The sequence below is a fragment of the Ursus americanus genome, chromosome 3 (genome assembly GCF_024610735.1).
Source record: "Ursus americanus isolate L20-20 chromosome 3, mUrsAme1.1.p, whole genome shotgun sequence".
Taxonomy (NCBI): domain Eukaryota; kingdom Metazoa; phylum Chordata; class Mammalia; order Carnivora; family Ursidae; genus Ursus; species Ursus americanus.
In genome coordinates, this window is record NC_142129.1 from 68,927,693 (window position 1) to 68,949,974 (window position 22,282).

The following is a 22,282-nucleotide window of genomic DNA, read 5'->3' on the forward strand; positions in this document are numbered from 1 at the left end:
TGATTCCCTAACGCTCATGCAGAGAGACAAGAACCATTCATTGACCACCTACTACGGCCAGATGGCAGAGCCAGGAGCTGGATCATGGCCAGGGGGAACAAGGCACGGCAGACACACTTGGGGAGCACAGGGTGGTGGAGAGCAGAGCATCGAGCTTTTAAGGGGGTAGAAAGCAGATGGCCTCAAGGAGTCAGAGCCAGGAGGGATGTCGTTCAGCTGAGGGAATCTCCTAGGTTTTAAGAGCTGGGCCTTAAAAAGCTGATCGGATTTAGAGGAGAGGGCTAAGAGGAAGGGAAATGCAGGTAGAGGAAACAGGGTTCTGAAGTCCGGATATCAGCAAACCGATCCTTAAACTTTGCTGGCATTACATAAAACATTATTTGTACATATCTTCCTGAAGGAAATAGGAAGAAGTAGTCCCAAAGGAGAGGGATGAAGGCTCTGAAGCCAACTTTCCCGTTGACTAATGTTTATTGGACATAAAATACTTGCCAGTTACCGTACTAGGTATTGAGGACACTAAGATCTGAGTAACTGAACAAATTTATAGCAGGGTTTAAAAATTGGACTCTCTCTTCAATTTGTGGAAAACTGATCCACAGAGCTATGCGTTTATATACTTTCTTTTAGAAATCCAAAGAACCCTGCAAAGAAGTCCATTCTATATTATTTTTAGGAAAAATCCACAATGATACAAGGGAAAATAGTTACATGAATGTAAGCACATACGTTATATAATCTCATTTAAGAAGACAGATTTCAATGCACGATAGGATAAACCTAGAATGCCGTTCATTCTAGAAGAATTAGGTTGCATGGACACTCCATACTGAGAGCCTGAGGCTACACTGCTTGGCCCCAGGACCTGGGCATGTACTTCCTTCACTTGCTCCTGCTGCCAGGCCATTCACAGAAGTTTCTCCCAGGTGCCTTTTTTTGCCCTTCCTCTTCCCTCCCAGACCCCACTTTATCATGATTTACTCCCACTGTGCTGTGCCTTCTCTGCTTCATCTGAACGGTCTATCTAAAACGTGGACGCACCTTTTAGCTCAACGGAAGGCAGCTATGGCAACACAATTGTTAGGCCATGTGTACAGTTGAGATGCAAGTACTATCTTAGAAAAGAAATGCTAGAAATCAGTGAAAACGATAGGATACTATAAATTGAAAGGAAATGTAGGTATTTCAATGTGATTATCACCATTTTTTATATGTCCATGGTTATTTTTCTGATTACTCAGAATACTAATATAGATGATGAAAGGATCTTAAGAACACGTTTTGAACATGTCACTACAATACGCTAAGAACATACAGGTATTCACACACACACACACACACACTAAGGAAAAAGAAGATATGAGCATCTATCAAAAGGGAAAAAAAGAAAATATGATGACAATTATACAAATATGAACATAGTACTGACATGTTGCAGAGGGAGCACAAGGATAATTATAGAGCAGTAGAACCCATGAAAACGGAAAGTTTCAAAAAAAATAATAATGTCTGTTTCTTTCCTCTTAAATTTATAAGCTACTACCTGATATATTTTTTCCCCTCATGGCAAATATCAAAATCTTTGCAAGTTTCACTGCTTCAATGCAGTACACTAGATCACATAAAACAAGAAAAGAGAAAACCCCAGGTCATTTCCAAATTGACAGGAAGTAATTTATTTAGAAGACTGAATTTAAAAATCATTTAAAATACAGAATTTTACAACTGAAAAAGTTGGTAGTACAATTGAGTTTCCCTAGGATATTTAGTAAATTTTCAATATTTTAAGGGAAAACCTGAGAAAACATGTTGGAGATATCTGGAGAAGAAAGAATGCATTAAAATGCACTGCATTACATTATACTATTTCTGTTAAAATTATAGTTTTTCATAGTAATTACTCAATAATGATAACATTTACATACTCATATAAATCAAGTTAAAGATAAAGGTAATTGATTTTAAAGTTATTAAACCAGAAAGGTTTTTTTTTTAATCAAAACAATAAACAGGAGATCTTTAGAGACTAAAAGTATACATTTACATGGACCTCCAATTAAAATTATTGTGTTGTAGGTTACAGCAAAACCCTATTTCCAAGTTTCTGGAAAATATATTCTATAAATTCAAATAGGCAATATAAATCAGAGATGATTTAGAATTAGATGTAGAAAATTACTAATTTTAAATAAATTACACATTCCTTAAACAAGATTACAAATTAGAGACCAGAACTTCAAATTTTATTTTTATTTTAGAGAAAAACAAAAGTTTACAGATATTTGATATAAAGTAACCACACATAGAATGCCTCTCTTATGTGACACCAGGAAAATTTTCAGTATAAGCTACAACATCATATTTGAAGATAAATCCATGAGTTCTAATTTTTAAAAACCTGTAAGATGGTTTGCAACTTTAGGATATCAGATACATGGTATGCAAATCATTATTCTTGAATGCTACGTATTCATTCATGAAAGACTTCTAAACAAAGGAGTCGGAATTTGGTTCACAGTTTATAAACTTTAAACAAATTTTGTTATGATAACCTGTTACCCACCAAGGAAGTTATCCATAAACAAAAACAATCTGGTATTTACTAATTTTACACAATCCATTGTAAAACTTCCTGGTGTAAGACTTTAACCAACTGGGATTTCATATGAACCATAACCAGAGAGAGTGAACCATGATAAATTAACAGTATCAGAGAAAGCAGATGACATAGAGTTAACACTCACTGTATATAATTAAATAAAGCCAGCTTGCTTGCTTTCTTTCTTTCTTTCTTTCTTTCACCTCATACAAGTGATCTAGTAATCTCAATCATGGAATTTCAAATCCATCTATGGTTGTTGTCAAATTCAGTAATTAAAAATGCAACCCAGTGTACAAAGGACATTTTTCTCTTAATTTTAAAGATATTTATGGCTTATTATTTTTTAAACAAATTATTTACCCAAATAAATTCTTGCAATCACTTGCTGGTTCCTATGGACTATTTATTGACAATTATTTCTAAATTACGTAAATGTGTTGGTCACCAGTAAGTAAATCTTGTTTTAAAAATCAATGATAAGTGCAGCAATTATAAAAATATAGGATTCTCATTTGTATCTCTGGTTTAAAGTCTAATTAGTGATTTGTACTGATCCAATATTTTATATAAATACAAAATCTAAATATTTGTTTTCTTAAGTCTGTATGAGGTTATAGATATCTTTACAAATTTTGTTTAGAAACTGAATTTTAGAAGACATGCTCCTAAACACAAAATGTATTTTATGAATTATCTTAAGCATGAAGAAACACAAATATCCACTTTTATCATTCAAGAACAAATTATTATAATGCATTGCAAAATATTTGCTAATGGAAATGCAAAAATTTTTTTTAGCTAACCTGTTACTTCACACTATAGTACAGAATAAATTTTTAAAAGGCAAAATTTTTATTTACTCTGACATTAACAACATGGTTTAATTCAAAAAGTCAAAAGACTTATAGGGGTAATATTTCCAATTCAAACAGTATTTTGTTGGATTTCAATTTTTCCAGAGCTCTGAAATAAATAAATGTTTTTTGACTTTGCTTTAAGATGTTTAAAAGGGTATCAAGTATTTTACAGATACAGACTTTAGAGAACACTGAATTCTTAAAAAAAAAAAGTGTGTTTTTGTTTGTTTGTTTTACTCCATTGTAGGGTCTTGAAGACTTTTTTTTTTTTTGTCTAAAATCTCATTTTCACCTGCAATAATTGTATTCAGGTTTTCTCAGCAGGTAAAGTATACATTCTAAGAAGGCTTCAAATTTCAGAATTCCAATAATGCATTTAAACTGAGCACCCACTGAACCACGTTCTCTCCTCTTTGTTGTGTGTGTATGTGTGTCTATTATCTTCCAATTCTAATATTTATATTAAATTTTAGTCTTTTTAGCTCCCCAGAAATACCTTAGTGAACCCTCAGCAATTGCTAACCACTTAATAGTTGTGAACCGGAGAGCCCCTTCAAGTAGATCGTTAACCACAGAGTGCCTGACAATTTCCAAATCCTATCCTCTGTCCAAAAGGAAAAGATAGGGCTTTGTGAGGCCGAAAGGAAGCGAAGGAAAACAAAACAAATGTAGCTCATGCTGAAAGTGAAAAGTGCTTGGACAGATTACTATTTTCTTTTCTGCAAGGCGCCCTGCCAGACTTTTTTTTTTTTTTTTTTTTAATAGAGAAGAGTTATTTTTTGGTCTGATTTTTCAGTTTCTTGGAAAGTGTTGGTATTTACATCCCCACCGGTCCCTCATAATTATGGTTGGTTGTTTTGTGTTTTTTCCATCCGTCCACATCACAGACCGCTGACCCCCCCCCCCCCCCCCCCCGCCTCACTCTGTCAAAACCCCAACTCTGGGCGACCCTGGGTTTGGAAACTCCGCGGACTCCCGACGACACATCCCACTCTTCCTCTCACGCCTCTTATTTTAGTTGCAAGATCCCTCACTCCAGTTGCAGTAAAAGCCGGAAATTTTCATTTAACTACCCCCCTCTTTCTCGCCCCCCACTCGGAGCCGAGAGCCGGGGAGCTGAGAGGCTCAGAGCACAGCCGGGTCTCGGCCGCCTCCCCTCTCTCCGGAAGGCTTTAATTTGCACACTTGCTTGCCACTGCGCAGCTAGCCCCTAACCCCGCCGTCGCCGCCGCCGCCGCCGCCGGGTGGGTCTCGGGCAGAGTCGGCCTCCGGAGCCCCCGCCCCCGCCCCCGCTGCTTCCCGGGCTCGGCCGCGAGCCCCGGCCGGAGCCCAGCAGCCCCCGTTCCCCCATCGAGCGGCGCGGGCGGCGCCCTCCGCAGTCCCTCCGCCCTCCGCCGCTGTGCCCACCCCTTCGCGGGAGAGAGTGCTGGTAACTCCTTCCTCTGAGCGGGTTACCTGCTCGGCGCCGCGGTGGACACGTGCGAAGGTCTGACAGACACTCGCGACCCCCTCGGGAGGCCCGACGCCGCCGGGCCCCTCAGGTAAGGAGCTGTGCCTTTGGGTGGGTGGGCTGCGGGGTGGGGGTGGGGTCCCCGGGGGAGATTTGGGAGCTTGGCCAGGGTTGGAAGCGAGGGTGTGGGTGGGGGTGACTGTGGTGGGGGGTGTAAGTCTTCGGAATCGTCTTTAGTTAACCCCTTACGAACCGAGGCAGGCTAGTTACGGGGACCGGTTTTGGGGAGCTAGAGGAATCTCTCCTAATCTGGCAAGAGGAGGACATCCCACACCAGGGACACCCCCAACACTAAGGTCCTGTGCCTGCTCCCACATAGGCGTGCGCACAAACACCCACACACTCATCAAGCGTCTTAAAGCGGAATATAAACTCCACTCGGACACTCACAATTGAATAAGCCACACTTTAGGGTTTAAAATGCACTGCCTCTGGGGACTCCATGTGGGACATTGTGTTTCTGTGCCCCACATTCATTTCCCCACTAAAGCACACTCTCCAGCTCGGGGAGGTGTGGGTGTGGCCTCCACCTACTCCACCACGAGATAAATGTTAACGCAAGCTTCTTGCTGCCACCCCCTGCGGGGGTGTTATGCACACTTACAGGAGTGCACGCAGGCGGCCAGTGCACAGGCTTGGAGCCCCACAAGGACGCACGTTTGCTTTAGTTTCCCAGTTTACTTTTATAATTTAGAATATCCGAGTTAAAACGCACACCCGGCGGTGAGCAGCTCTGAGCCCCGCAGCGCGCCGCACAGTATGCACGTGGGGCGCATCTGCGTGTGCGCACACGCGGGAGTCGTGGTCCCAGTGCGGCCTCTTGTCGCTGCGCTGGTGGCGACCCTTGCGGTGCTTGGCAGGCTTCGGGAGAGGCACATGAAGGATTTCATTGAGTGTGAAGACAGAGAGCAGAGACAGAAAGCAGAAGGAGGCGGCTGCAGCCTTTGTAGTCGCGGAGGAATGCGGAAATGTTGAAGCACTATGTCAAACTTTTTTGAAATGGGGTCAAGTCACATTCAGCCAGCGTGGGAAAGCAACAACAACAACAAAAAAAAGTGGAGGAGAGGGGGGGAAAAGGCACTGTTGCTCCCGTTTCTCTCCGCCGGAGCCGACCGTCCGGCGAGCGAGGGGGGAGAGCCAGGGCGGGCGGTGCGGGGCCGGGCCGGGGCAGCGGGCGCAGCTCCCTGCGGGGGTGGGACGTCCGCGACGCTGCCTTAGCTGCTGAGCCTCCGGTTGGACTGGGGCGGGAGGGGGATGCCGGAGGGGCGGGCTGCGCAGCCGGCGGCTGCTACTCGGCTACCTGTGTGGCCCTAGGCCTGGCTCAGACCCCCGTGCAGGCTCTGGAGGGCTCGGTCCTTGGCTCCCCCAGGATTTGCCTTAACCTTTTTAAGGAGAGTTTTGAATGGAGTGAGTGTGAGGGGCTCTGCGCTCGCTACGGTCTCCAGCACACCGTGGGGATCGCGCCATTTGTTTCTTTAATTTCTGGCAGAAGGCGAGCGGGCCAGCGGTTGCGGGGCAGGTAATTCCGAGGTGTCCTGGGAATTCCAGACACGCGGCCGGCGTGGCGAAGGTCCGGCCGAGGCCGCGGCGGCCATGGGTTGGAAGCTCCCTAGGTCCTGGATTGCAACTGAATGGGGAGGGAAAGTGTGCCCCTACCCTACCCCTCCACCCCCGCACTTTGTTGTGCGGAGGGCTGGGGGGGGGCGGCGAAGAGCGTTTGGCTTTTTATGAGACCAGGCCTTAAGCCGAAAGAGGAATGGAGCTGCCACCTCTGCTGCTTAAGATCCAGAAGATCTGGGAAAGATCCAGGGAGTGGGAAAAGGTTCGCGAGTCGTGGCCCCAAGGGCGCAGCCCCTTCTCTCTCACCCCCGACGCTTGGCATTTACTCCTTCCACCCCCAGCCTTTTAAAGACGAGGTTGAGTTTTGATGAGGTTGAAAATTAGTTGAGAATTTTCAGGGCGAGACACGGTTATGCTACCTTCCTCCCGAAGTTATTCTTTAAGGAGATGACAAACTAAAGTGCGACGAATACCCCTTTCTCCCACCCTTATGGCCCCGTGGGCGCTCCCACTCTTATGGTCCCGTGGGCGACTCCCCCCTCCAGGGCCCCACCGTTTCTCCACTCCCGAGTAGCGGGAGCCCCAGCCCTCCCCGACCTCATGGGTTTCCACCAGGGAGGTCCTCCGAGTCGGAGGAAGAATTCCGTTTCCAATCCAGACTTCTTTACCCCAAGAAGACCATTTGTGTGTGCAAGTCGTTTTTAAATGTCTCCTCGTAGAAAAACTGAAAGTAGAAAGAAAGGAAGCAATTTCCTAGCAGATGTCTGACCACCCCTTCTCGCACACTCCCAGCATCGGGTTACAGGGTCCTGGGAGCCCCCACCCACATTCTGCAGCCCCACGCGGGTGGACCCACAGTGCCTCCACAGCAGCTTGTGCACAATCCCTGAAAGCCCCACGGCACCCCGGGAGCCCCTCTCCCTGCACGTCCAGGCCCGGGGAGGCGGGGTGGGTAGCAGTGCAACACAATGATGTAGGGATAAATATTAAGCCGTGACATTGACGTGCCCGGCACCTCCCCTCCCCCGCGCTCCCGGCACACTCTGGGCTGCTCGGCACGCCCCCTCCCGTTCCACTGCGTCCCGCGCCGCGCGCTCATCCCCGAGGGGCCCCTGCAACCTCTCCGCGCGAAGACGGCTCCAGCACTGCAGGGAAAGAAAAGTAACTTCGCTTTTCTCGGAGGAACCAGGAAGGATTAAGCAGCCTGGGAGAGGGCAGGAGCGCGCGGAGGGTAGCGATGGGGGCTTTATGAAATAGGAGGGAGGGGAGTCTACGGGAACCCGGAGGAAGGCGCCTGGGATGTCTGATTGCACTTTTTCTTGTCCTCCCGTCTCTTCTTTTAGGTGGAAGGATTGTGGACTGAGACGCGCTGGGGCAGAGACTATGTAATCGCTTCGGTGTCTGTGCAGAGGACTGCGCTTCGGGGAGGGAAGAGGAGGGATCGGCTCGCTCCTTGGCGACTCGGCAGGCGGAGTTTCGCTGCGGCACCGGGGTTGCGCCCGCCCGCGGGGAGGTCGCTCCATCCAGCCCCAGCGGCCGCGAGAATCCGAGCGCCGGAGCGCGGTAGTCGGCGGGGGCGAGGAAGAGCGAGACCAAGCTCCGGCGCGCGAGGGAGCGGGCCGGGGAGTCCGGGAAGAGGCGAGCGGCGGCCGCGAGCGAGCCGAGCGCGCCCCCCGCCCGCCCCAGCGGTGCCGCGCCGGGCGGCGTCCGGGCGGCATGGAGAAGGACGGCCTGAGCCGCGCGGACCAGCAGTACGAGTGCGTGGCGGAGATCGGGGAGGGCGCCTATGGGAAGGTGTTCAAGGCCCGGGACCTGAAGAACGGAGGCCGTTTCGTGGCGCTGAAGCGCGTGCGGGTGCAGACGGGCGAGGAGGGCATGCCGCTCTCTACCATCCGCGAGGTGGCGGTGCTGAGGCACCTGGAGACCTTCGAGCACCCCAACGTGGTCAGGTGAGCAGGGGAGCGGCGCCCGCGCCGTCGGAGGCCGCGCGTGCCCGGGGAGGGCCGGGGATCCTTGGGGCCCGGGGGCGGCTGGGGAGGCATGGCCCGTTGCCCTTACAGAGTGAGAGTAAGTTTTGTCGACAGAGCCGCGAGCCAGAGCCGGCGACCTTGCCAGACAGCGAGTAGAAAGACGAGTCAGGAAATGTGACCTGCGCAGGCTTCCCCGCCGCTTTGCAGATTGTATTTGCTCCCTGCTGCGCCTGAAAGGGGGTACAGGAAGTTGGGTGCTTTTTAGGGAACGAGCCAACCTGAGACGTGCCCTGTGGGCCCCCGCATATTTTCCCTGGCCATTGGGGAATTTTTGAGAGGCTGAGAATAAGAGAAGTGGCAGGATGCGGTGAAAATTAGTAGGATGAGAACTTTCCTCGTGGAGCCTAGTATAAATAAAGTTTTTTTAAAAAGTAGCAACTTAAGAATATTATTGCCAGTCACGTCCAGTTTTTCTTACTGAAGTTATATAATGATAAATAAGTGTCAAACAGAGTGGCCTAAAAAATTTCTTCCACGAATATATTGCTTATTTGTGTGTATTACTTTATGTCTCTAGGCCAGTATGGCCTTTAGACTACTTCTTTTAAGTGGTGATGTGTGAAGCTAAGATGTGGAATCTTTAGATTCTAAACGTTCTGCTTTTGCTTTTCCTGGAGGGGATGTGGAAAGTGGATGGGGAGACAGCATTTCTTAAAGCCTCTCCTGTGTGGTAACCAATAATTAAAGTGTGTGTGACTAGGATAATGGTGTTTTCTTAGTGATCCTGGAATTTCCCCATTGTGTGGTTGACATTGTGTGGTGTGTCATGCTTTTCTTTTCTAAACAGATATGCGTAGTTTTAAGTAGGAAAGGAATGCACAGAAACGTCTACAAATTCGAGTGTGATTTTACCTATCTCAACTCTTAAGATAGAGTGTTTGAAAAAGTAAGTCTTAGGGTGTTCTTCCTGTCCTCTCATCTGTTTGGGGATTCTGTTCAACAAACACATGCCTACTGTGCACGCTGTAGATGAAATTATGTAAATAAGCACAACTAAATATTTTTATAAAAACTCAAACAATTTAAGATTAGTCATCAAAGTCAAGAGACCCAAGACTGACCTTTGAAATACCAAGACCTACAGAGACTCAGGGAGCCCACTTGTCTACCAAATCTTCCTGGGAGGTTTTGACTTGTCTCCCCGTATCCTGTGTGATTGTGTGGTGCTTTGTTCCCAACACAGTTAGACTAAGGCTGGAAGGCTGCAAAGAATCATAAATACATAAATAAGGCAGTAAATGGCTATGAAAATAGGACCCCATTATACCTCTGCTTTAGCCAGTAAAAGAGAGGGGGCGAAGGATAATGTGGCCAGGAGAATGTGTGTTTTAAGGAAGATGGGATTATACATAACACCAATAGATTACTTTTTGTGCGTGTTTGTTGAAAACCAAGAAAAACTCTTCCTGTGTCTCTGTGACATTGGAGGGAAAAGGGGAGAGTACGTTTTGTCCCTGTAACTTAGTTATCTTCCTGGAGGAATCACCTAGGTGCTTCCCAGAAGATAAATTCCACTCTTGGAATTTTAGGATCCAAGTTCTTGTTTTATTTTGTCTGTTGCCTGTGGAGTGTGTCCAATTAAGGACCATTACATGTAAGTAAATAAAATCCTGTCCTCCCAAGCGAGAGGTGTTACAGCGGTGCCCTGTGTAACACTGTCTTTTACAAAGCGCTGTCCCTGTAACAGGATGGGTTTTGCCACTGTGTTGGTAGATTTGGGCTAATCCTCTTGAAATTGGTTTGTCTTTAAAGATTTCTAACTGACTCATGAGTTGGATTCTGTACTGAGAAATTTCAGGAGACTACTTATAAATTCAAGACGAAGTTACCTAAAGGTTTTTAAAAACCTTATTTTTACAGATTAAGAATGGTGATGATGGTGCCTACCTCTTAGGAGTTGCGAGGAAAAGCTGAGATAGTGTATGTGAGAGCACTTTGTAAATTTAAAAATGCTTCAGATGTCTAAGTATTATTTGTTTTCATGCTGATTAGTGGATCCCTCGCCTCGAAACAAGTTCCCAATAAAGCATCATTTCCCCTGACCTTTCCTATAGAACAAATCTTACTCAAACCCAGATGTACAGGCTCTGGAACCCAGAAACTGCTTGGATGTAATGGTCAGAAAAGGCCACCAGTCATAGGCCATGAAATTCAGTGACACTTGAGGTCATCTTCATGAGCTCCATATCTCTGTTCCATTTTGTTTCCTTCCTCTTCCTTCTCTTCTGCCTCTGCCTTGGGGCAATCACTGGTCCCCATAACTTGCTTAACTAGACTAGGAATTCAAGGTTTTGAAGGTTGCTAATATTGTTCAGGCAGGGTCAGAAATCAAGGACAGGTGACAGTAATTTTTTTCTTTCCAAGGGAGAGTTGTCAAAGTTGGACCCTCCCCCCCCACACCTGTGACTTGTTGGTGCCCGACAGGACCCGGTGTTAACAATGCTATGGCTGGTTTTGTAAAGGCTTCTTAAAAGGACAGATGTCTTTGTAAGTGCCTTCAAGTCATAGGTAAGTGATCATAATTATAGGCCCTTCCCACAGGTAGTTAAGCCTCTAAGCTTGAAGGAGCATAATAAACATATTAGTTTTTTCAAAAGTTTAAGATTTAATTTTGGTGGATTTGCCAGAAAGGCTGACTTGTTACCGCTGGCACTAGCACTGCCTTTCTGCACAGGGGTAACTAATTGAAATTCTTGTTTACCTGTGCTTGATGTATCCCAGGCCTGGGCTTGATCCGCCAGTCAGTGTCTAGGATGTAAATTTACTCTTATTTTCTAGCCGGTGATCCCGAATCCTAGAGCCTTTGCCAGAATCCGACTTCTGTGAACCTGTGTTGGAGCTTCACGCTCCACAAAGGACTCCTCTGTTTTACCTTCTGAACTCAGTCTAGATATGGTAGATAAAATAGTAATATGTTCTGTCAGCAGTCTGTTGATTCACCAAATATGTAATGATTGCTTATTATGTACCAGACACTGCTGGAAACTGGGGATTCATCAATGAACAAATCAGAAGAAGTCTCCATACTTTTAGAACTTACTTTGTAACAGGTTGTTCTTTTTTCTCTTTAAAAATTCACTTGTCTTTATTTCACGTGGGCTTGTTGTGCTGTATTTAGCCTCACTAGTTGTATAGAGCAGCTAATATTTATGATAATTTGGTTACCAGGAATTTGCTGATTGAGTAACTAAGATAACCAAAACACTAATCAGAATCAACTGCTTTTTGAAGCATTAGGAAGAGACATACAAATAGATGTCTCCAAGATGATATCGACATGGAACTAATAGATATGAACATTTGGGCTCCATGTATTCAAGAAGGATTACTGTTTAAAAACCATGGGGTTAGGTGCTGAGAAAGATACTTGGGTAAATCACACCTACTTCCCTCAAGGAATTCCCCCCATGTTTGAAGGAATAAGATGATCACCAAACCCCCTGAGACGTGACAGTGTTGTGTCATTACAAAGATACTGGTAAGCACTACCAGCATTGTCCCCAGGGATTAAATTTGTGTAATTCAAATCAAGTACTGGTTCAGAAATTAAAACTAAGGGCATTTCAGTGGATAAACTTATGATATCTAAATATGTTAAATTCTTACTGTTGGCATATTTAATTACTGCTTTAAGAAAAAACAACAGAAAAATCTATGTAGCTCAGTATTATTATTCAAGGAGAATTTTCCAATCTTTTTAAAGAGCTCGGTAACGTATAGCATTAAAGGAAAATAATAATTTTCTCTAGGAAAACCGAATCATTAACAGGGTAGAAGAAACATGGCATATTATGTGATGTAGCATAAAGCGGAATCCTGGGGTGGGGTAGTTCATGGGAATCCTTCTGAATAAAACTGTTACTTTGCGGGTGAGTAACATGTCTCTTAGGGCTTGTTTTAGTGAAAGCAGGAAAAGTGGGTTTAATTTTCTTTTTTTAAGTTTCAGTGTGTTAGAAGTATGTTTGGCCCTTCATTCTCTAAGAGTCCCTTGAAAAGTTTACAATTTTGTCAAGCTTCTTTAAGAAATGAGCATTTTCACAGTTATGTTCTGGCCATTCCTTGTTCCTGCTGAAGGACTTGGTAATGCTGAATTGTTGGCATTGCACTTGTACCCTTTTTATGGAACTGTTACCACCCTGGAATTATTAGAATTTCTCTATTAAGGAGGAAATGGCTTATAGAAGGGAAACTTCTATGAACTTGAATATCTCTTGATGTATTTCCCTATGTTTAAGATATGGACGAGTGAATATCTGTGAAAACAGACTCCATGTTAAAAGTAAATTATCTGTTGTTTTTTTTTTAATGTCTCACTATTAATGGTTCCTTAGGAATGTTCTTTCAGATTGAAACCCTTAATACTTATATTGTGTCATCGTAAATTCATGGGCATTAGAGTTGGAAAGACTTTGGAAGTCTTTCAGCCCTTTTATGTTATAAAGAAATTTCAGAGGTCAAGCAACTTGTCTGTCGTGCCATTTTTAAGTCGTTGACTTGGTCTAAAATCTGAGTAGCGATTTTTTAAAAAAATTCTTTTTGTTTGATGGAAGATGTTAAACAAATGAGTACATTTCTAGTTTGGAAAAAATGAACTATATGTGGACAAAGGTGCCGGTTTGCCAGGAATAAATGACATATCAATTCAGGAAATTCCTGAACTCTGTGGTGTGCCCTGCTGAAGTCTATCTGTAAGAAGTGTGATGATTATCCATTAAATTCTGCCTTTAAAGACTTTGAGTAATAACTATGATCATATAAACAGTCTTAGTTAAAAAATAATATAGGTTAATACTTAAGTAATAATAGAGAATTCATTTTAGACAAAACAGTAGGAAAAATCAAAATGCTTGTCTGATGAATGAACTGTTTAATAATGTGGCTCTGGTATCTACTACCCATATAATGAAATAAACATTATAATACTTGAAAATTAGGCAGCATAACAACCTCTAGTAAGCAAATATGGTACTAATGCTTCTTGAAGAACTAACCAGACTACTGCTGTATTTGTCAGGAGGTTCTGATGAGCTTGTCTTCCTAGGAAGGAAATTGTGGCTTCTTGGTGTAATAGAACATGGCAGAAACAAAATCTGGGTGCAGGAGGTTTGGTAATAGGACAAGGTAGTGTGCTTAGTGTTGGGCTTTGTCGAAGGGCCAAGAGGCACCACTGGGTGGGTACTGGTGGCGGTTGGTAACAAGCATGCCTATATAAAGGTCACTGTGTGATGAGCTGTAGATGCTAAGTCTGGTGGGGCGGGTAGGTCAGCAATCGGAGGGAGGAGTAGTTTAAGGGACACCAAGCAGTTGTTCTGAATATCACCAATTTGCTGCTATACTTGATTTCATTTTACCATCTGCACATGCAGCTCTCCACCGAGAGGTAAAGTAAAAGCACCTTACGGCACGTGGCAGGAATCTGTGTGCGTGGGCGGCAGTAGCCTGGTGGTCCCTGTGGGCTAGGGTAATTATTAAACATTTAGTAGTTTAACCAAATTTGAGCGACTGTTGGCTTTGTCATTTAAGTAGCCATTTTATTTTTAATTCTTATAATCTGGTCTTCCTAAAAGATTTTAATGCAGTAGAACTAGAATCACAGTATATGGATTTCTGAATTGGAAGGGGTCTTCGATATAACCTAGTCTAACCCCACCTTTGGTCTGTGTAGGAATTGTTTTGTAAATGTGTGAAACAATCATCTCACTTTTAGTCAACTGTTTTATTCCACCGTTAACGTGCGTTGTAGATAGAAATTGAGGATGGCCAAGGTTCAGGTGCAGGTTGATAGCCAGTGTTCGCAGGACAGGACGGTTAGTGGTCATTGCGTATCAGAACACGCTCCCTTGGGAGGTAAAAAGTATTTTCGGTTTAATAATTTAATGTTTTTTCTGACTTGAGTACAGGATTATATCTTTTATATCTATAGATAACACAATATCTGTAACTTATTAGTTGCCCGGTGTATATTTTCTGAATGAAGTAGAGTAAATTAAATTACATACCCCTGAGGTGAGAACTTTTCATCCTTTTAGAGCTGCATACAGCGTTAGCAAGTGCCTCCAGCTAAACACTGGGAAATTATTGGGTTATTAACTGCAGTGCATCTGCACACCAAGACTATTTAGTAAGAACTTTCAAATACTTACATCGATTTTTAAATTATACAAATACCCATTTTTTGGTCTTTAGTACTCGCTCTGCCTTTGGAAGGATTTTCTTGTGTTCTTGCTATGCATTTGCCACGTGTATCCTACATGCATACAGACGACTTCATTTTCCCTGAATTTGTTCCTTGCCGTCCATCTCTGCAACTTTCATTGGGGCCGATTTCAGAATGTGCACTCAGTGGCCTTCCTCGTACTACTGTTTCTACCTGTAGAAATGCTACCCATCCTTCAGAGCCAAAGCCTTAATGCCACCCTTTTTGTGTGTGGTCTACTCCTTAACACCTACATTTGGATAAAATTTGTTTCCTTCGAACCCTGACATCTTTGGACCTCCTTTGTGACACTCTGTAAATGTTTACCCCTTTATATTATTATGTCTGTTATATAAGATAGAATATTAATCTTCCCCCAACCACCCTCTTCTGATCCTCTACCTTTCCACACCCTAGTTGTAAGCTCCTTAAGGCAGAGAGTATCTTGTGGTCGTGTCTTCGAACCCTGACATCTTTGGACCTCCTTTGTGACACTCTGTAAATGTTTACCCCTTTATATTATTATGTCTGTTATATAAGATAGAATATTAATCTTCCCCCAACCACCCTCTTCTGATCCTCTACCTTTCCACACCCTAGTTGTAAGCTCCTTAAGGCAGAGAGTATCTTGTGGTCGTGTCCACTTACATCCTATATCCAGTGGAAATAAAATGAATAAATGAACAAGTGAATAAAATAATGGAAAAGAGGCTTAGTTATTAAGGAGGGGACCAAATGGATTATTTCTGTCACATGAATGTTAATACCGAGGAGTGTCAAATAAAAAGGGAAAGTGGACCTATATGTAGGAGTATGCTTATTTGGTTTCATGGGAATAATAAAAAAATAGTGAAAAGAGAACATTTCATTTTTGTTTTACTCCAGTCTATATAGCTTATATTGAAGTGAGTTTCAAAATTTAAGTAATTCCCATCATTAACTGTACAGTCTTGGATTTGATTTATACTGTATTGATAACATGAACATTAGGAAATGTGCACACATTCAGTAAAAGTTGAAAATGATTTGAACATTTTTAAATATAAGAATGGAAGTTACATTTTAATCAATTGCTTGAATTATTTTGGTTTTTTTGCCCCACTAATTTTAATATTGTTGGCATTCCTTACTGGAAAAACTCAGGAGGAGCTAAATTAAGCAAAACTTTCCTAATAGTTTCTAGAAGAATATCAAGATTTGGAATTCTGTTAAAACTTAGTCTTCCACTCCATTTCATAATTTGTGTACAGAGAATTTGGATTCCACCTTGACAAACTGGTAGGTTTAGTTAAGAAGTATTCCTCCAGCCGACCTAACTCCAGTTCCTCAAGACCCACGTGGTTGGTGTGTTTGCGTGTGTATGCGTGCGCATGTGTGCATGTCCGGGACAGTTGAATGCAAGATCCCTGAAAGAAGGAACTGTGTTTTCTTCTTCCTTTTGCTGTATCCCAAGCGTTTAGCATGATGCCTGGCATCTTGTGGCCCAGAATAAATATTTGTGAACGAATGAACGAATATGTACCATCTAGGAATTTAGATTTGATTTTTTTTTTAGTCAGAATTGGGTAATAATGTCTGAAGGCATATGTGAGATTGATAGCATTCAACAAGTATTTATTGGTTATCTGTTCTATTCAACATTTTATTCAATATGATTAACCTACGTCTTGAAATATTTACCCAAAAAGTGATACTAGATCTGGAAGCTGTTTTATAATGGAGTGTAGCTGAAACCAGTTGATCATTGTTAAGGCTGTAGAAGTTCATTGTACTGTTCTCTCTTCATTTGTATATGTTTGAAATTTTTCATCATCATAAGCTTTAAAAATGTTCCTAGTCAGTAGAATAGTGGTCAGAATACTTTGCTTCTATTTTGACTTCCTCCACTTACTAGCTGAGTGACCTAGAGTAAGTTCCATATGTCTCTTCGGTATGGGTTTCCCACCATAAAATTAGGAATTATTACTGTTCTTTTGACCTTAGAGAGTTCCTGTGATCAGATGAAGTTGTGAATATGAAGATCAAATGTTATGCAGCTAGAAGGTGTTATTAACAGAACGAATTCCTGCCCTCAAGAAGTTTGTAATTTTGTGGAGGAAACCAACATGTACACAGATCTCTGTATGGCACGTTGGGAGGATGGACTTTCATTTTTTCACTCCACGGGGTGAAAGTATGAATGGAGCTAGTTACTTCTGAAATGACATGCATTGGATTTATAGTAATTATAGTAAAATGCAGTCTTTAATCTGGGTATTGGTAGTTGGTGTCAAGTTTACCCAATGCTGTATCATTTTCATTAATGGATTATTGTAGGAGGATCTGAGGAGAAAGTGCTCCTGGAAACACACTGTCAAAACTGATTTCTGTTGTATTTCACTATTCAAATTAAGGAGAAGTTGAATTCTTTGCTTGTTCTCTCTCTCATAAAGATTTTAATTTTAAGTAATCTGTATACCCAACGTGGGGCTCGAAGTCACAACCCCAAGATCAAGAGTTGCATGCTCTTCCGACTGAGTCAGCCAGGTGCCCTTTTCTCTCTCTCTTTTTAAATTTCAAATCTCAAGATTATTCCTTTTTATGTCCCCTATTGGCATTTTTTTTAAGATTTATTTATTTGAGAGAGAGCGTGGGGGGAGGGGCAGAGCAAGAGAGAGAATCTAAGCAGACTCCCTGCTGAGTGCGGATCTGTTGTGGGGCTCCATCTCACAACCCTGAGATCATGATCCCAAGCCAAGAGTCAGTCACTTAACTGACTGAGTTACTCATGTGCCAGTCAGGTCTTTTAGAGATTTATTTATTTATTTGAGAGAGAGAGAGAGAGAGCAGGGATGAGGGGAGGGACAGAGGAGTTGGAGAGAGACTATCAAGTAGACTCCCCACTGAGCATGGAGCCCAGGTCGGGGCTCGATCTCACAACCCTGAGACCACGATCTGAGTGGAAATTAAGAGTCAAACACTCAATCGACTGAGCCACCCAGGAGCCCCCATTTTTAAAATTTCTTAGTGGAAACCAGGGAACTATCTGAGTGGTTTCAAGTTTTTAGATAATGTCGTCTACATTCCAATCTTATAGAATCACTTACGGAAGTTATTAAGTAGCCTTGGGTAAAAATGGGGTGTTTTCTTACTGAGCCATGAGACAGATTGAAAGATTGGGCTAGAAGGGACTCCTAGTGCTAATCATGAATGTATTTATGAAGTGTATTTAAGTGTATTTAAATGTATATATATATTAAATGAAGTGTATTTAAATTATGGAAGTCCCCTTAAACAACTGGGAAGGAAAGCATCCTTTCTTTGAAATAACGCACTTTTTACACATTAAGACACAGATGGAAAGTTGTGACATCCTGCTAGTCATTACAAATTATTTTTAAGCCCGTGGGATTTAATCAGTGGTAATTAGACTAGAAATTGAGGTGGTTGATGCCAGTTGGGTTCTCAGCTAAACCGGTTAGTATTGCAAAGAGAAAAACTCTGTTTCAGAGGCATTACTGTCTATCCTTTAACTGTCTGCTAACTCAGAATGATGGGATTCATCTAAAGGAGAACCATGTAAGAGCATAGCATGGTTGAGGGGTGCCTGGGTGGCTCAGTCGGTTAAGTATCTGCCTTCCACTCAGGTCACGAATCCTGGGTCCTGGGGTTGGGACCCTGCTCAGTGGGGAGCCTGCTTCTCCCGCTCCCTGTGCCCTTCCCCTCACCACTTGTGTTCTCGCACACTGGGCTCTCCCTCTCTCTCTCTCTCTTTCTCAAATAAATAAATAATCTTAAAAAAAAAAAAAAAGCATGGTCGACTCAGTGGTACCAATTCTGAATCCTAGAAAAACAGGACTTTTGAAATTAGTTAAGAGTAGCATCATTGTTTATGAAAAATGGTAGTTTTATCCCCACCTTAGCTGATAAAGTTGAGAGGTGAATCCATCATTAGGCAAATAGAGAACAGTCTGGAGCTGTAGCTTGTGATCTGAAAGGGCCACACACTTTCACGGAGATGAACAAAGACGAGGTAGAGGTGAGAGATACAGTGAGGTGAGGCTGTAATACGGTGATAGAACCTGGATAGCTTATGTAAATCTGAAATTTCTTAGACTTCAAAATCTAAAACCTAGTGATCTGAAAGGAGATGAGAATTCTGGCAAGTTTAGGAAGGCCTCAACCAGTACTTGTTGAAAAAGTAAACTCCGCATCGTTCTTTAATTCCATAAGAATAACATGGAATTTTATTTCCTGATGGCTTTTTCTTGGGAACTTTATTTTCACCATCTTCACATTGTCCTTTGTGCCTAGCGCTCAGATATTTGTGCAAGTGACGCATGGAGTAACGTAGAACATATGCTTCCTGTTAGAACGTAAGCTTCATCTGGGCAGGAATTTTTGTCGGTTTTGTTCACTGCTTTATTCCCGATATCTAGAACAGTGCCTGGCACATAGTTCAGTAAATGCCTCTTGAAGGACCAGCTGAACGAATAGTTGAACTGTGACCGAAGATTACTCTTTTTACAGTAATTTTATTGACAATAAAAATGTAAATACCAAAATTTAGTAGATATGTTATTTTCTATTCATTCATTAGTATTGCGCTTAAAACTCTTAAGGGTTTTATAGTCTTTAATAATTATAGTAGTAAATTAGATTCTGACTTAGGAAGTAGGAGTTATTTAATAATTTAATGGTTAGCAAGTAGATTGGACACTAAGCTATATCCCCTCTAAGCTAATTCTTCCACTATGTTTTCATTAGTTATGAGTTATAATCTTAAATAAAAATATTAAGTGATATCTTAAATGGTTCTATCATTTGTAGCAGAATTGACTTAGATGTTTTGGTGGAAATTTTAAGACGTGGTTGCAGATTCTCTGGGTTATGAAGTTTTATAAAAAGGGTTGGTACACACTGTCCTAAAGAGTTTGACGTAAGCTGTCAAGCCTTTGTATAAGTGGCTATAGCGGTCCTTGCAAGTGGTGAAGCCCGGGTGGCCAGTCCCGGTGTGAACCTCGCCCCAGTACTCCCATTTATGCTCCCATTACAAGCACCTTCGTTCTCTGCTTAAGTCAGTTGATTGTGATCATGTAAGGAATCTGACATTACTTAGTCATGACCAGCTGTAAAGAGTAACAGTGATAGTGATAAGAAGAAGAGGGAGGAGGACGGAGGTGAAGGTGGGGGGAGGGCAAGGAAGGAAAGGAAGAAAAAAAGTAAGGAAAAGAAGAAGGAGGCATGGAATGGAATGGAAGAGTATCAGGTATGTTGCTGGGAGTCGTTACTAAAGTAGAATATGAGGCGACTTGTTTGCAGTTTTTTATTTAAAATAATTACAATTTTCTGTTCATTGTTCTGGATATTATTGCTATGTGGTAAATTGGCCCAAAGTTGAGGGGCTTAAAACAATCATTTTCTGATGCTCAAAGATTCAGTGGGTGGAAGTCTGACGGAGCACAGCGAGAATGGTATGTTTCTGCTTCATGACGTCTGAAAGCTTGAAGTGGGGATAAAAGAGCAGCTAGGGGTTTTATTCAGCTGGGGATGTCTTTACCCTCAAATCTGTTGTTTCCTATGGGCTGGATGATTTAGGATAGGACCTGAGCTGGGACTGTAGTCCCACCTTACCTCTCCATGTGGTCTGGGGTCCCTCTCAGCATCAAGGCTTCAGAGTAGTTGGACTTAGATGGTGGCTCATGGCTCCAAAAGCCAGTCAGTGTTCCTAGGAACAGGCAGTGTCATTTCTGCCACATTCTGTTGGTTACAAGTGAGTTCAAAGCTTTATAGATACAAGGGGATAGGACATATATTATCTCTTAATTGGAAAGAGTGTTAAAGAATTTGTGTCTTCCCCCCTCTCTCTCTCTCTCTCTTTTTTTTTTTTTTTTTGTAATCATGATATTAGTACTTGGTGATTTGTACAGAAGGATTTATGATAAAAAAGCAAGACTCCTGCCCCAATTATCCGCATTTCCAGTACTCAGATACAACTTCTTCTAACTCTGTTTTTGGTGCTTCTGGTAGTTCCATCTGTTAATCTAGATAAAATGCTATGCTCTATTTCTTGATATTTAAACTTCAGATACCTATTGACTTCTTGCTCTGAAAGATGAGGATTTAGCTCATTAATACTACTGTTCATATCCTTCACCTTTTGTTAGATTGATCTATCTTTATTTCATATAATAAGATAATATGCTTTTGTTCTTTTATTTTTGACAATATCTCTTGATTCTCCATTTAATAAGAGAAGGGTATTTTATCCCCCTATCCTTTATACTCCTTTTAACACTATAACTTTCACCATCTACTTTGTTAAAGTTTTTAAACATTTACATTGTGTTCTGCAACCACAACTGTAGGTCCAGTGTTACTAACTCTGTGAGGTCAGAGGAGTCTTTCTTAAATACAGACATCTAGATTCTCATTTCTTACTTTGCATCACTTTTTAAAAATTGTACTCTATTGTAGTGTACTTCTTATTTAGATCAGAATGTTTTTATACTGTTTTGTTTTTCCTGGAGTTTACAATTGCCTTTCTATTTTTTCATGCACTGTTTGCCTTTATCACAGCCTCAACTTCTTTTTTTTTTTTCCAAACACTTTATCCTACTACCCATTTCTGTTGAATTGCCCATTTCCTGACATTTCTCTGAAGTTTTGGTTTACTCTGGACTGATTATTTACTGGGCCTGATGAACAGTTCTCTTCCTGAGACTTTTTCACTGCTCCTTGGGTTGAGCCACTTAATTCCTGCATCCTCGCCTTTCCTCTTTAGTGGTTCACACCCTTGTTTTGCTAGTATATGTTTGCAAGTAACTTCCTAAGAAATTCTGTATGGAAGATAAGCTTTCTGAATCGTCACCAATTTGGAAACATTTTTATTGTTCCTCACATTTGATTATAATTTGACTGTTTTTAGAAGTTTTGGATGAAAAATTTTACCACTGAACTTGAAAGCCATTGTTCTCTCTCTGTTCAGTGTTGCCAATGAGAAATTATCTGCCAAGACGATTTTCTAATTAGTTTTTAGTAACTTTTCTGTCTGGAAACCACTACGATGTGTTCTTCAGAAATATGTGTCTATGTGTGGTGCTTTTTAAATTAAATTTTCTGGGGGTGCCTGGGTGGCACAGTTGGTTGAGTGTTGGGCTCTTGGTTTTGGCTCTGGTCATGGTCTCAGGGTCATAGGATCAAAGCCTGCATTGGGCTCCATGCTCAGTGGGGAGTCTGCTTGGGATTCTCTCTCCCTCTCCCTCTGCCCCTCCCACTGTGCTTTCTCTCTAAGATGAATAAATACTCAAAAATAAAAAAATTAATTAATTAATTAAATTTGCTGGGTGTACTGTGAGATCTGTGTGCAGATTTGTTTCATTTTACTTTTAAAAATTACTTCTTTATTTATTCTATTCTTTCTCTCTGAGGTTCTCCTGTGAGTCAGATAATTGATCTTTCATTTGGGACCTTGAAGTCTCTTAAAGTTCAGTTGTACAGATTGGATCTCCATGTGTGTCTTGCCTTCTTTTCCTCTCTTTGTAACTA

At 42.2% G+C, this 22,282-nt stretch overlaps 1 protein-coding gene across 3 annotated transcripts in view; it reads left to right on the forward strand.

The window, feature by feature from the left end:
* Positions 1-4,845: 4,845 nt before the first annotated feature.
* Positions 4,846-22,282, forward strand: part of CDK6 (cyclin dependent kinase 6) — a 240,637-nt gene continuing 223,200 nt past the window's right edge. The window contains exons 1-2 of one of the 3 annotated variants that reach the window (XM_045793256.2): positions 4,846-5,000; positions 7,873-8,478. In XM_045793256.2, the coding sequence (XP_045649212.1) occupies positions 8,246-8,478 (233 nt within the window). In that variant the 5' untranslated portion in view covers positions 4,846-5,000; positions 7,873-8,245. Of the gene's footprint in view, positions 5,001-7,564; positions 7,761-7,872; positions 8,479-22,282 lie in introns of those variants that run through there. The other 2 variants (XM_045793257.2, XM_045793255.2) reach the window with 2 other exon arrangements.